Source organism: Adelges cooleyi, unplaced genomic scaffold (assembly GCF_023614345.1).
Source record: "Adelges cooleyi isolate 19-005CV unplaced genomic scaffold, UGA_ACOO_1.1 ACOO_flye_CR_arks_rails_tigmint_CR_PRNA_2, whole genome shotgun sequence".
NCBI lineage: Eukaryota > Metazoa > Arthropoda > Insecta > Hemiptera > Adelgidae > Adelges > Adelges cooleyi.
The window spans coordinates 4094537-4107164 of record NW_026095860.1 but is presented as its reverse complement, the minus strand read 5'-3'; the positions used below and the strand labels follow the sequence as shown (position 1 = coordinate 4107164).

Below are 12628 nucleotides of genomic sequence, written 5' to 3'. Positions count from 1 at the left end.
CTCGCAAGTCGTGCCAGCCACTCTTGAACGGCAAACGCCTCTCGACCACCACAAGTTCGTTTAAGTATCGTCCGGTCGTTATTATTATTTTTTTTTTTTTGCAAATCGGGCTCTAGTTTTTTTTTTTGTATTTTCAAAAACTCTATTCGGTCGTGCCATAAACGAAAATCCAATATGCGTCCGATTTTGTTGGTTGCCTTGTTGTTGTTGTGTGCCTGCTACGCTGCTGCCCAAGTGAACTTCACTCCGACCTGGGGACAAGGCAAAAGGAACGGAGCCGGTGCTTCCACTTCGGTGACGGACGAATGCAAGTCCATGGACACACTAATCTACCTCTACAAACTCGTTCAAGTAAGTCCGTTGATGCGATCTGTCCAAAGGGGATAGTACTTTCAAACGCAAACGGGTTAGGACGACACTAAAATTAGACAAAGGTCCCACAATGAACGCGTACGTTACAAGTTATTATCCGTTTAGGTTTAACAATTAAAAAATAGTTGCAAATTTGTTTAGCTCCTGAAAATAAATCCCAATATACTGTGAACTCGTATAACAGCTGTATTTGTACACAAAATCCATCACCCGCAAGACTTGGATCGTTTCGTGGACAATATAATTATTTAATAAAAACTTTATTTTATACTTTATGAACCGACAGCGAAAAAGAAAACTATGTTTTTAAACTGTAGTAAATATGTTGTTCAAAAAATAGTTTTATATTCTGCTGACTGATTTGTTTTAATAAATATTCTGGATGTGCTATTAATATGATTATCACTCCCCGTCAGCTAATATATTAGCTTTGTATCTATGTATTTGTTATTGTAAAATTTAATATTTTTTTTTTAGAATGAAGCGCAACGGATTGCTATGTGCGAAAAGATGTCTTCGTCTTAGAACTAAGCCAACCTTAAAGCCGACAATGACTAACAACATACATCAGTTATCAACATATTTTATTATTATTATTATGATTTTAAATCAATCACTTATTATCGTCGTTAATAACAGTTAATAATATTAAATGGTTTACATTATATGCAAAAACGGATATTTTATTTATATAGTTACGCGTAGTAATAAGACATTATTATAATACATTTGATCTGTTTCCGTGCTTGAATTCCATCGTTTACATATATTATATATAATATAAAACAGACTTGCATTATTTCAGACAAAAATGTGTTTATATTGAATGGTTGATATATTAGGTTTTGGGTACATTACTCGAAAACCCACATAAAAACATGACGCTCAAAGACTGTGTCAATTGTACTCGGTCAAACTTAACATAATTCAAACCGTTAGCAATGATAATAATAATAATAATAATAATAATAACAGTAATATTATAGTATGCAGTTCTGATTTTAAGTAGTGTGTTGGCATTTGGTCGTTTCCGGATGTCGGTGCAGTGCCAGTCAAGTGCATGACGCCAACTTATTTATGGGTAAACTCTATTCATATAAAATGTTGTAGTACAGTGGTAGATTTTTTGTTAAATAATTAAAAAACAAACTTGTTTATGTGCAGCGACGTGGGCTCTGTTATTGTCATATTTTCAAAGTATAAATTTCCAGAAAGTCTGTGTCATAAACAAGTGCCACGGTGCAAATTCATCACTTTTAAAATTTTAAGCCTCGAGAGTACATTTTTTTTTTGAAATAGCTGTTTACAGTTTGACTAAAGTGTAATATACTACTTATACACCACGGTACATAAATCGAACGATCTATAGGTCAATAGGTCTAGTTTGAGATCACAAATTATACAACCGCAAATCACTAACAGCCAAACGCGTGAATCGGAATTACCTATTGTAAGCAACAATATAATTATTATTATTCGTTTAAAACTATACAATGGCTTTTTACATATACATTGGTAGTCAATAGGTCCTTTAGGCCTTTCCGATAACGAACCGCTGTTCATTTGAACGGATATAATCACATACACTAATTATTCTAAGCAACAGCTGGTACATAACGCAAGAAATTAATCTTCTGGTAAGTTGTATTTGTTATTTATTGTATATTCATTAGTATAATGCTAATGTGTGAGAAATACCAATCGAGTAACAGTGACAGGGTCAAATTTGTTCAACTTATTCAACACATTCACATAATAAAGATTATTTACCATACTAAGTAGGTACACTGTATAAACAAAAATTTAAATCAAGAATTTATTTTTTGAAACATTTTCCACTAAGACCGATTCTGGTCTTGTATTGATTTCTCTGGCACGTCTAGGTAAAATCACTTCCAACATAGTAAAAAACAACGCTATTTGGTATTTTCAGCATGTTTTTTACGTTTTAAAAATTGTCTAATATGCATTCCAAAAGGTTTTTTTATTCCATTTTCTTTACTGAATTTGGACCTTGCCGGAATTTATGCAAAATTTGTAGTTTTTATTAAGGGGAACGGAAAGCGCTATTTATTAAGGGGCAAAGGATAGGCAATATTTGACAAAAATTGATCTAATAGCCATTTTTCATATGCCTACTAATTTTAAGGTGAACATAAATTATAATTTTCTAATTATAATACATTTAAAGTTATTTTTCTCTGAGTTATAACGAAAGTTTAATAAAAAATTACTTTTGTAGAAGTCATTTTCTGGCGTATTCACTGGACGGATTTCAAGTTTTTTTTAAGCAAAAATAAAAAATCGGCCTTTTAGCACCCATAGAGAAGATGTTAAACTTTAAAACAAACAAAACAATTATTGAAATCGGATCGCTAGACACTTCAGAAAGTGACTCCACGTTTTAGTCTTTATTTGTAAAAAAATTGACACTTTCCGTTCCTTTAAGACAAAAGGAAACTTGAACATTTTTACATTTGTTTTATTAGTCGATTACAACTTTGGAGATAATTATTAAAAACAAAACGTCGTGCTAACGATAATCTGAGATCAGATTCGGATTTGGCGAAAAAAATGTGTACATTGTTGATCTTATTCAAAAATCGTATTGTACAGTGTTATTATAAACTAGAAATTATATTACCATAATTTCGGTGATGTTCCTAATTACATTTATTTGGAAAAATATTTAATGGTGACAATAACCCGCAAATAGGTTCAATATCTCAATAATACATTAAAATATTTAAGTGTTGTTTGATAGCTACACGAAGGCCACGTTTTTAAAAAAATAAATAGGTTTAAACTCACAATACCTTTTTGGCTGTCTAAGCTTAAAAGTTAAATTATTAGTTTTATCTCTGACAATTCGAATTTTTGAGATAGAAGATAAATGTGGCATTTTTTTTAAACGAAAATTTAATAATTGATTAATATTTGTCATTTTATATATCGGCGGATGTTTTATAATTTTTCACAAAATTTTGAGAGAGATATTGAAGAAAACTCTGATGAACATCACCCCCGAGAGTACATTGTAATTATAATTTGCATTTAATTCAGCTGTAAAATAAAGTATAAGACACTTTTACCCTTTTGGTTCTCACCACTTAATTTAATATTCAGCGTATGTAAACAGGAAATGCAAATAATATTTTTCTACAGCAATGATAATAATAATAATAATGAAAGGTATATCGCATTATTAATGTTTATAATACAGAAATTCAGGATAAGCGTTTAAAAGGACTTTAAGTCCTTATGTGGTTATATTATTTTATAAATATACCTACGGGCTGTTATGAATTAGTCCGACCAGCGACCAAGTTGAGTTTTAAAGTATTTTTAGTTGTTTTAAGAAATTTTTTTTAATTGTTTTATATGATATAAAATATAAATACATTGACATATTGTAGTGTTTTTTGGTAAAAAAAATTACATTTTACAATAATAATTTTTGACTTTCATAGAACAATTCACACACAATTGACTGGTATATTTTTGTAATAATCCATTGTGTATAGTTGATACAATAAGCTTTGCTATCTAATTATGAAAACGTATTGCTCTTTATGTTACGAAACTAATCAGACTTAAAAAAAAATGTGTTGTATGTTTGCTTAACATACCACATGTGTGGGACTTATACATTAAGAAAACGACATGATGCAAAAGCCTAACAATACATTGGCCACGTGTCTTTTATAAACATCATTATTCTGCCAACAACCGCAGAATTAAAATATTTTTTGGTGTTAAATGTGTTAATGAGCTGTATCATTATTATTAGCTCTGTCAGCTGTATTTCATTTAATTAAATTTAAGTAGGTAATATAAATTTATAAAAAAATAATTAAATAAATTATAAAAAAAAAAAATAATTTAAACAAATCCACTCACACGTATACTTACTCGGTGTTTGAACTTAGATTTACTTGAGTATTAAATAAACATAGATACCTAATTTAAAATTGTCTAGATCTTATATTTTTAAAGTTCACATAAAACAGTTAAAATACAAGTTTGAGTAAAGGTAATATTTACTTTTAGCTTCGATACGGAACTGAGGAACTGTTTTTAAATAAAAAATAGGTAACTTCTAAATTTTATCCCTGTTTTTACTGCTATTGCAGCAGCGCACTTTTGATTCTTTTTACATATTTTGTATGATTAATGGCCGACCCCATGTAGTCGGGAGTGTGACTTGAAGACGAAGATAAAGCAGAAGATATTTTGTATGATTAAAATAGTCGTATATTATGTAGTTTATTAGTCATATTGTAGTTGACTAATGTAAACAATAAGTTACTAAATTAGTCACTCATTACTTATTGCATTAGTAACGACATAATATTATTATTATATTGTTATAGTCCTATAATATTATATGCACATTAGCAGCTTCCATTGTGTACATAATCACATTCACATAATATACAATAAGCTTCCTACTTCTCTGGATAATTTTACTCTTTTCGATTTGCACAAAACAAATTAATTAACAAAGACTGAACACATAAACATCAATATAATACAAATCCCATCCTGACCTTGTCTGCTATGTAAATGTTTTTATTAATTCATTTGCTTATGGATAGGATATAATATATATCATTCATCATGTAGCTTAACGGGCCATGAAGGCCCAACGCTGCCATCATGTGATGGTTTCTTGACGAAATATATATATATATATTATTATTTTCAAATATGCTAGGTAACCATGCTAGGTAACTATGCAAGTATGCTAACCTATTTAAAAAATAATTGATTTATTAGATAGACATAAAAAGCAAAGGATACTATTTGTCTTAGTTTTATTTTGTAAAAACGTGCGTATGATTTTACACTGTTGGTCAAGTTTTCCAAAAATATTGAAAATAGTTATGTAAAACTAGTTTTTTTCCAAACGGACCAATATATGTTATTTTGGGAAACTCCAACATTATGAATTTGCTCAATTTTTCCTAATTTACACTTGAAAATGTTATTATATTTAGGTTAAAACTTGAATCCGGCACGTTTTATATAGAAAATTTCAGTCTCCACCTTTGCTTATACTTTAAAGGCGACAAATAATGATAGTGTAGTTCAGACAATCATATTATAATCTAAGGGTGCGTTTGTATCATGAATAAGGTTATTAAGGTATTTCGAGGACACAAGTTACGGTTCACTGAGCTCGAAAACGTGTCCTGCACCTTCAATTGTATTATGTAATAAGTAATCTATTTTATATCACATAGAAACGTTTTATCTTTATTTTGGGCTACTCGTGGAATTACGCACGACAGAATATTTTTTAGCTTCGTCGCGTAGCTAATAAGGTATTGTTTTTACATATTTTAATTTTTTAATATAGTTCTAATATTGCTTCTTATAGCAAGTCTGTAGATCAGAAAATATCAAATGAAAAACTTGGCCAAAAAAGTTCACCCCTTTCCCTTGAAAATCGAAAAAATCACTCAATTAATATTAAAAACACACATTTTTCTACATAACATTACGGTGCTCCAAAAACTTTTTTTTTTAATTTATGAAAGTAGTAATTTTATGGAATATTCTTTAGGTATAGGACAATTGCTAAACGTTGGTCGTTGACTGACCTAAAATATATCGTAAACCCTTTCTTTTAGAAGTAAAGCAATGTGTAATAAATTTAATAATCAGTCGATAACAATAATAATATGGCAAGGTTAATAATTTTCTTATAAATACATAATTAACGGGTTAAATACTCGAAACAAATAAAATTAAATGTTTAAGAAACATGTAAAATTTTACAAAAAGATATGTGCCGTGACCAGGATTCGAACCTGGGTTATTGCGGCCACAACGCAATGTCCTAACCACTAGACGATCACGGCCGGATGATTTAAACGAATAATTTCACCTTATTTAAGAAAACGTCAAGTCCATTCGTTGACATTCGGTCTGTTTTATGCAAATATTTTATAAAAAACACAATTAATTAAATAAAATATTATAAAATGGTGAAATTTAATGTTAGATTGATAAATTTTAACACAATCTGATACCATGAATAGATATCATCGAAAAAGGAAATTAGATGATTTATGACTGGGATAATAATTATTATTGTGAATTTTTTAAATGTTGTATAAAACCTAATACCTAGGCATCATTTACATATCCTGGTATTTATCTTGGTATTACCTTGGATTATTGGGTTGGCGCACAACATTATGTTTCAACGTCTTATTTAGTTATTAAAATAATATGTATTAACAAATTAATAAAATAAGTAAATTATTAAATTTAATCGATTCGTTACTTTATTCTATTATTGTGTTTATATAACATTAAAAATATTTTGATTTAAATTGTTTCTCTTATTATAGTCATAAAATTTATCAATTTCGTATTATTTTATCACTTCCTTGCTATACTATCAACAACGATATGGATTTTCAAGTCCTACACAAGTTATACACTTACACTTAGTATTAATATTGTTTTATTTGTGATGATGAGAGTCGAGAGAGGACCTGTATTATTGATCATTGGTACATCTAGGTAGGTATGAGATTTATACTGGTTACAACTGGAAACTGTGTGAGTGTGTGTACATAATATTTTTTTTGTAATTTTTTTATCTAGCCAACGTTCAGTAAATATTTCAGTCGGTGTTACACATTATTAACGAGGCGCGATCTAGTAGTGTTTACGATCCCCTACAGGTTTTCTTATTCTCCAAAAGAACTCGGTCTATTGTCTGTCGTTGAAATGTTTAAAACTATCATTGTATAAACCGTCAAGCCTGTTGTTTGGCACAAAAATGAGATAATATGTATAAAAAATAAAATTATATTGCTGAAGGATCATGGCAATATTTGACAACAATTGTTTTATGACAATTTTAGTTATGTAAATTTGTCAGAAGGGAAATTTGGATATTAATTTAAAACAATTAGTTTTATTTAAAATAGTTTTTTTATGAGCTACAGGGATGTTTAAATTTTAAAAAAACACTACTGGAAAACTTACGGTTTTATATATTTATGTTTTTTTTTCTTTACAAATATAATAACTAATAAGTGATATAGGAATTAGAACGCTACGTTTTTGGATTTTAGTTGTTTTCAATAACAATTACTCTATAATTAAAATATTTCTTAAATGTTAAAGGTAGGTATTTGAATCGGCTTATACAAACTATATATTTTTTCTTTCTACTCAATTTATAAAAAAAAATCATCCCATTTTATTTTTCATATTTTTACTATTAAGATTTGACTAAAACCCCAATATCTCGTTTTAACACGATGACAGCAGACAACAATTATATAATTGTAATATTTACTGGCATATACTTGATTATTTAGTAATTCATTCATTTTTTTTTTTTAATTAATTATCCTGACATGTGAACTAAACAAGATTAATTGAAAAAAATGTCTGACGATTGCGGTCAGTAAAAACAAATTTAATGTCTAAAAGAACGCGTTGTTTTTGGCATTGAACGTGAAAGAATTACATTTTTAATGGACGTTTTAAACATTGGCACGACGCCTTTCGGTTAATTCGCTCCTGCTCTGTTAAATCATTTGTTTCAATTAAAAAACTAGCTATAATTTGCATCGTCATAAACGTCATAAACAAATTATTCACACAATGTGTTATGTGAACGTAACTCGAGCTAGCAATACTGCCTGTAAAGCGACTTTTTTTTTAACTAAACACATTACATCTACACGAAAAAGCAGTCGGATCTTGATCATTTCACGCCACAACTAGGACTGATCAGGCCTTCAGTTTTTTGTCAGGACTTACCTGTGTGCTCTGGACTGTTTAGACAATACGTTTTAAAATTCCCAGTTAATTATAAATTATAACTTAGTTAATTTAAAAATAATAATTGGAAAGCTAACAAATATTTTTTTTTTAAATATCACACAACTTATGATTTTGGTAAATAATAACACTACACATTTACAATAATAATTATTCTGGAACTTATTGTATACATTTAAATATATTATTGTGAACATGACACATATGGCGAACCATAGAGGACTAATATCACGTATGCATGATTCAAATGGATTTAAAGGCAATTAGTGATTTAAAGATTACCTAATCGTACGTATAATGACGAATTGAGATATAATTATTAGTTTTGAGGGAAAACACGGTTTCTAAATTGTTATAATGTCATTAATACGATCGATACTCGTCGATGGCGCGGATATAATATATAAGCCTATTATATTTACATTATACTACACACTTGCGGTGTTACTGTCATTTTGATTCAAACCTGGTCTATTCAGAATACGGATTGGCAGCCAAAAGTACACCATATAAAATGATTATAAACATTAAGGTATGTATATTATATTTTTATAAATAATTAAAAAAAAAAAATATATATATATATGTGTGTGTCTAGAAGGGCTAATCTCACTTTAGGCAAATAAGAATTAAAGCTTTTGTTTTCCATAAGGTTCTGTGTTCGTAATTTGTTTCTACATAACTCAATTTATTCATTTTCTAATTTTTGTTCTGGGAATACTATTTTTTAATATAATTTGGTGGTTAAATTTTTTTTGCCATAAATTGCCGTTGACCCTTTAAAACTAAGATACAGACTACAGACATACATATATATTATATATTGTTTTTATCCATCATATATAGGTACTCGTATTATTCTCCTGTGTTTTTCTTATGGAAATCGGTTCGTCCGTGCAATATGGAAGAGGCCAGGTAGGATATTATGGAGGTCAAGGTGGATACGGTGGCCAGGGATTTGGGCAAGGAGGATTTGGCGGACAGGGTGGCTACGGATATGGCGGTTACGGTAACCATGGTAAATACGGCGTACAAGGTGGACACAACCAAGGATGGGGTGGCAACAACGGCCAGTACGGCTACCAAGGAGGTTACGGCCAAGGATATAACGTTCAAGGATGGAATCAAGGAAACAGATACCAAGGATACAGTGGTGGCCAAGCATACGGAGGATATCAAGGATTAAATGGCGGATATGGACGACAGTAATTTTAAAACCCTAAGGATAGCGTTCTATACTAGAAAGTGAAGAAGCGTTTTTAAAAAAAGGATTATTATCTTTATTTTGTAAAGAATTAATGTATTAATGTTTTTTTTAAACTTAATAAAAATACTTTGAAATAAATGTTCTGTGACGAAACTATGAAAATATATCGATTTGTGTGTTTAATTACAAATAGTTGATATTATAATATGATTTAAATATAAAAATATCATTTCAAAATGCAATAGCCTGATCACAAATAATCCTCTTGTCCTAATGGATCTAATGGTCAGTTATAATACGAGTAAATTAACTATTAAAAATGTAGAGTAGAAGGTTGAGTAAAGTAAAAATAAATTATGTTTTGTTTCCATTATTTGAGCGTTTTAAACCTTGACATTTGCCATGAAAACACGTCAACTTATTAATCAGTCTATAATTATTTTGAAAAATAACACCCAGTATATTTTAGTCAACTTCCCAACAAAATATGTAGGATATTTGGAATGATCGCATTTTTACTTACGCGTGGCCAATAACTTTTGCAATTACTTTAATTCCTAGAAGGTAGTATGATTCCACAAGTTATCCACATTGATCGCAATATGAGGGACAGTGCCTATTATTAATTTATTTTTCAATACAAATGAGCTCCTAGATAATCTACATGCTTTGTTATATTGTCAGTACATGTATAATTCTAGTCATTTGTTCCTAGTATTTTTTTAAGGTCATTTTATTTTAAAACATCGTACTAATTCACTAAATTTCAATATTAAGGTCACGTATACCTACAAACAAACGTGCCACACAGTATAATAAATCACTTGCTGTCCAGAGTTTAGCAACAAATCAACGTTAAATAATTCGATTGGTCTAGTGTTTCACTATTTAAGTCTGTTTTAACGAGTAAGTTGGCAATACTTTAAATGTGTCATTATTAATCAGAGCTGGGGAAAAAACTGGATTTTTCCCAACTCTGTTGTGCTTAGTATACTTTATATATAATAAAAATATAAAAATGGTTGTAAATGGGAAATTATAATTGGGTAGATTGTGAAATTTTTGGAAACGTTAGTTACTATAAATCTGCTTTATTTGACATTTTACTGTTGTAGATATAATCGTAATAACGATACGTCAAAGGTCACAACTCCAAAGTTTTATTGCACTCAACGTTAATAAAACACAATAAAATGAAGACAAATTCTTTGGTAAACATTGTTTAATGTTTGTTGTCATTATTTTAACGAATTTAATACTAAAATAATGTTGATTTTTATGTTTAGACGTGTGTTCTGATGATATATATATTTATAATGACTATTGGGGCATTAGCACAATTCCAAGGAGAAATTATGTTTGGAGGTCAGGGGGAACGCCGAGGTGGATTCGGACAAGGACAACGTGGAGGAGGATATGGACAACGTGGATATGGACAAGGTGGATATGGACAAGGTGGATATGGACAAAGTGGATATGGACAAGGTGGATATGGACAACGTGGATATGGACAAGGTGGATATGGACAACGTGGATATGGACAAGGTGGATATGGACAAAGTGGATATGGACAAGGTGGACGTGGAGGTGGATATGGACAAAGTGGACGTGGTGGTGGAAGATTCTAACGAGGAGGACATGACAAGTTTGATGGAATCGAAAAGATTCAGTGACACATGTAGGTTTAAAAGTTAAACACCATAAATCAGCTAAATAGTTAATAACAAATAAAATTACTTTTTTTTAGGTATTATAAGTTAATGTCGGTGTTTTGAGAAGTCACATAATTCACGTAACCATTACTTTAAAGTTAATAATACCAAATAACAAAAAAACTTAACATAAATACGTTGTAATTAACATTATAAATTAGTGTAGGTATACTTAACGTTTGATATATGTATTTATTATATTAACTATAATAAAACTTGGGTGTATTAATTTAAAAAAAATACATATTTTTTAACAAATTTTTTGTAAATTGTTTTGAATAAATTAAAAAAAAAATCTTTGCGATTATTGTGTAGGCAAAACAATTTTACTTTAAACTTGTTGTGTGAGTAATTTGTATCAACATTTCAAATTTTACTATTGTTATTTTAGTTTAAGTTCTTGAGCGACAAATATTGTAATCTATTTCTTCAGACATATTTAAGTACATTAACACAGCAAAAATCACCGTACGGCTAATCGACACGTAACAAATGGTGATATAGATAATAATAAAAAAAAACCTTTCCTAATTTAATTTGTAAAGTAAACTTCAAAAACTGAGACGTCAGATAAGAAATAACTAATAAGTAACTACCACATTTTGTTAAGTTACCGGGTGTTGGACCATATTAACTTAAAAAACCTTTATGAATTTGTAAAAAAATTGAAGGGTCCAAAGCAAGAACAAGGTAACTCCACTTTTTATATAAAATTGTTTTTTTATGGGAAGATGTTTATGTAAAAATTATGTACTTTTTCGTGCATCAAAATAAAATCGGACAATTACCTACAAAGGTATTACAAAACTCATTTTTTCCTGTCAATGGTGGTAAATGGGACAATGGATTTTCTTTTGGCTGTCCTGAACAATTTCAAAATATGGAGATACTTGATTCTTGCTCTGGACCCTCCAATTAAACTTTTTTAAAAACTTACAGTAGTTTAAACATATTTTAAGCATACTTAAATGTTGTATGTAAACTTCCTAGCTTGGCAGTAACTGTTAAGATTTAATTTATTTTGACAACGAGATATTAGAGAAAATGTTATGAGTACCTAAAGCCCGAAAGTGGATGATCTAAAATGATATTAACGAATTACTTGAATATATTATCTAACTACTTTTATGTGAAGATTAAATAACGTAAACAAATTTTAATATAAAGAAATACATAATATACTAAATTTTACTGTTAATTTTTGCTTAACACTTATGGAAAAAATGACAAAAATATTTTTAAGTTGTATGTAATGCTTTTACAATTTTGATACTTTGAAGACCAGTATTTGTAATATATTACTGATCTCGAGATAAACCAATCAAAATTACATAACTTCACAAAACCAAGTTTGATCTTGGTAAAGAAATGTCTGTTATAGTTTTAAGAAATATTAAGTAGGTATATTATTTTCTAAGCTATTGGGCTTAGGCATGATTTTACTTATTGCATTATTGAAATCATTAATGTACTTAAACTATTTAAAATTAATTGTCTGTAGCATAATTCAGATCATTTTGCA

General features: G+C 29.3%; 3 protein-coding genes and 1 non-coding gene across 4 annotated transcripts; 3 read left to right on the top strand and 1 right to left on the bottom strand.

Annotated features, from left to right (window-relative positions):
- On the top strand, window positions 1-1123 carry LOC126833556 (adipokinetic prohormone type 1-like). Its single transcript, XM_050564973.1, has 2 exons — window positions 1-351; window positions 850-1123. The coding sequence occupies exons 1-2, from the start codon at window positions 175-177 to the stop codon at window positions 895-897; spliced, it is 225 nt and encodes a 74-aa protein (XP_050420930.1). The 5' UTR covers window positions 1-174; the 3' UTR covers window positions 898-1123.
- A 5044-nt stretch (window positions 1124-6167) lies between these two features.
- Trnah-gug (transfer RNA histidin (anticodon GUG)) lies at window positions 6168-6239 on the bottom strand. Its single transcript has one exon. It is a non-coding gene; the product is annotated as a tRNA-His (tRNA).
- A 2334-nt stretch (window positions 6240-8573) lies between these two features.
- LOC126833819 (uncharacterized) lies at window positions 8574-9396 on the top strand. The gene is made up of 2 exons (XM_050565373.1): window positions 8574-8719; window positions 9034-9396. Exons 1-2 carry the CDS (start codon window positions 8702-8704, stop codon window positions 9394-9396), a joined length of 381 nt encoding a protein of 126 aa, XP_050421330.1. The 5' UTR covers window positions 8574-8701.
- Window positions 9397-10225: 829 nt separating this feature from the next.
- LOC126833713 (otolith matrix protein OMM-64-like) lies at window positions 10226-11266 on the top strand. Its single transcript, XM_050565210.1, has 4 exons — window positions 10226-10300; window positions 10510-10605; window positions 10681-11072; window positions 11142-11266. The coding sequence occupies exons 3-4, from the start codon at window positions 10811-10813 to the stop codon at window positions 11153-11155; spliced, it is 276 nt and encodes a 91-aa protein (XP_050421167.1). The 5' UTR covers window positions 10226-10300; window positions 10510-10605; window positions 10681-10810; the 3' UTR covers window positions 11156-11266.
- The last annotated feature ends 1362 nt before the right edge of the window (window positions 11267-12628 follow it).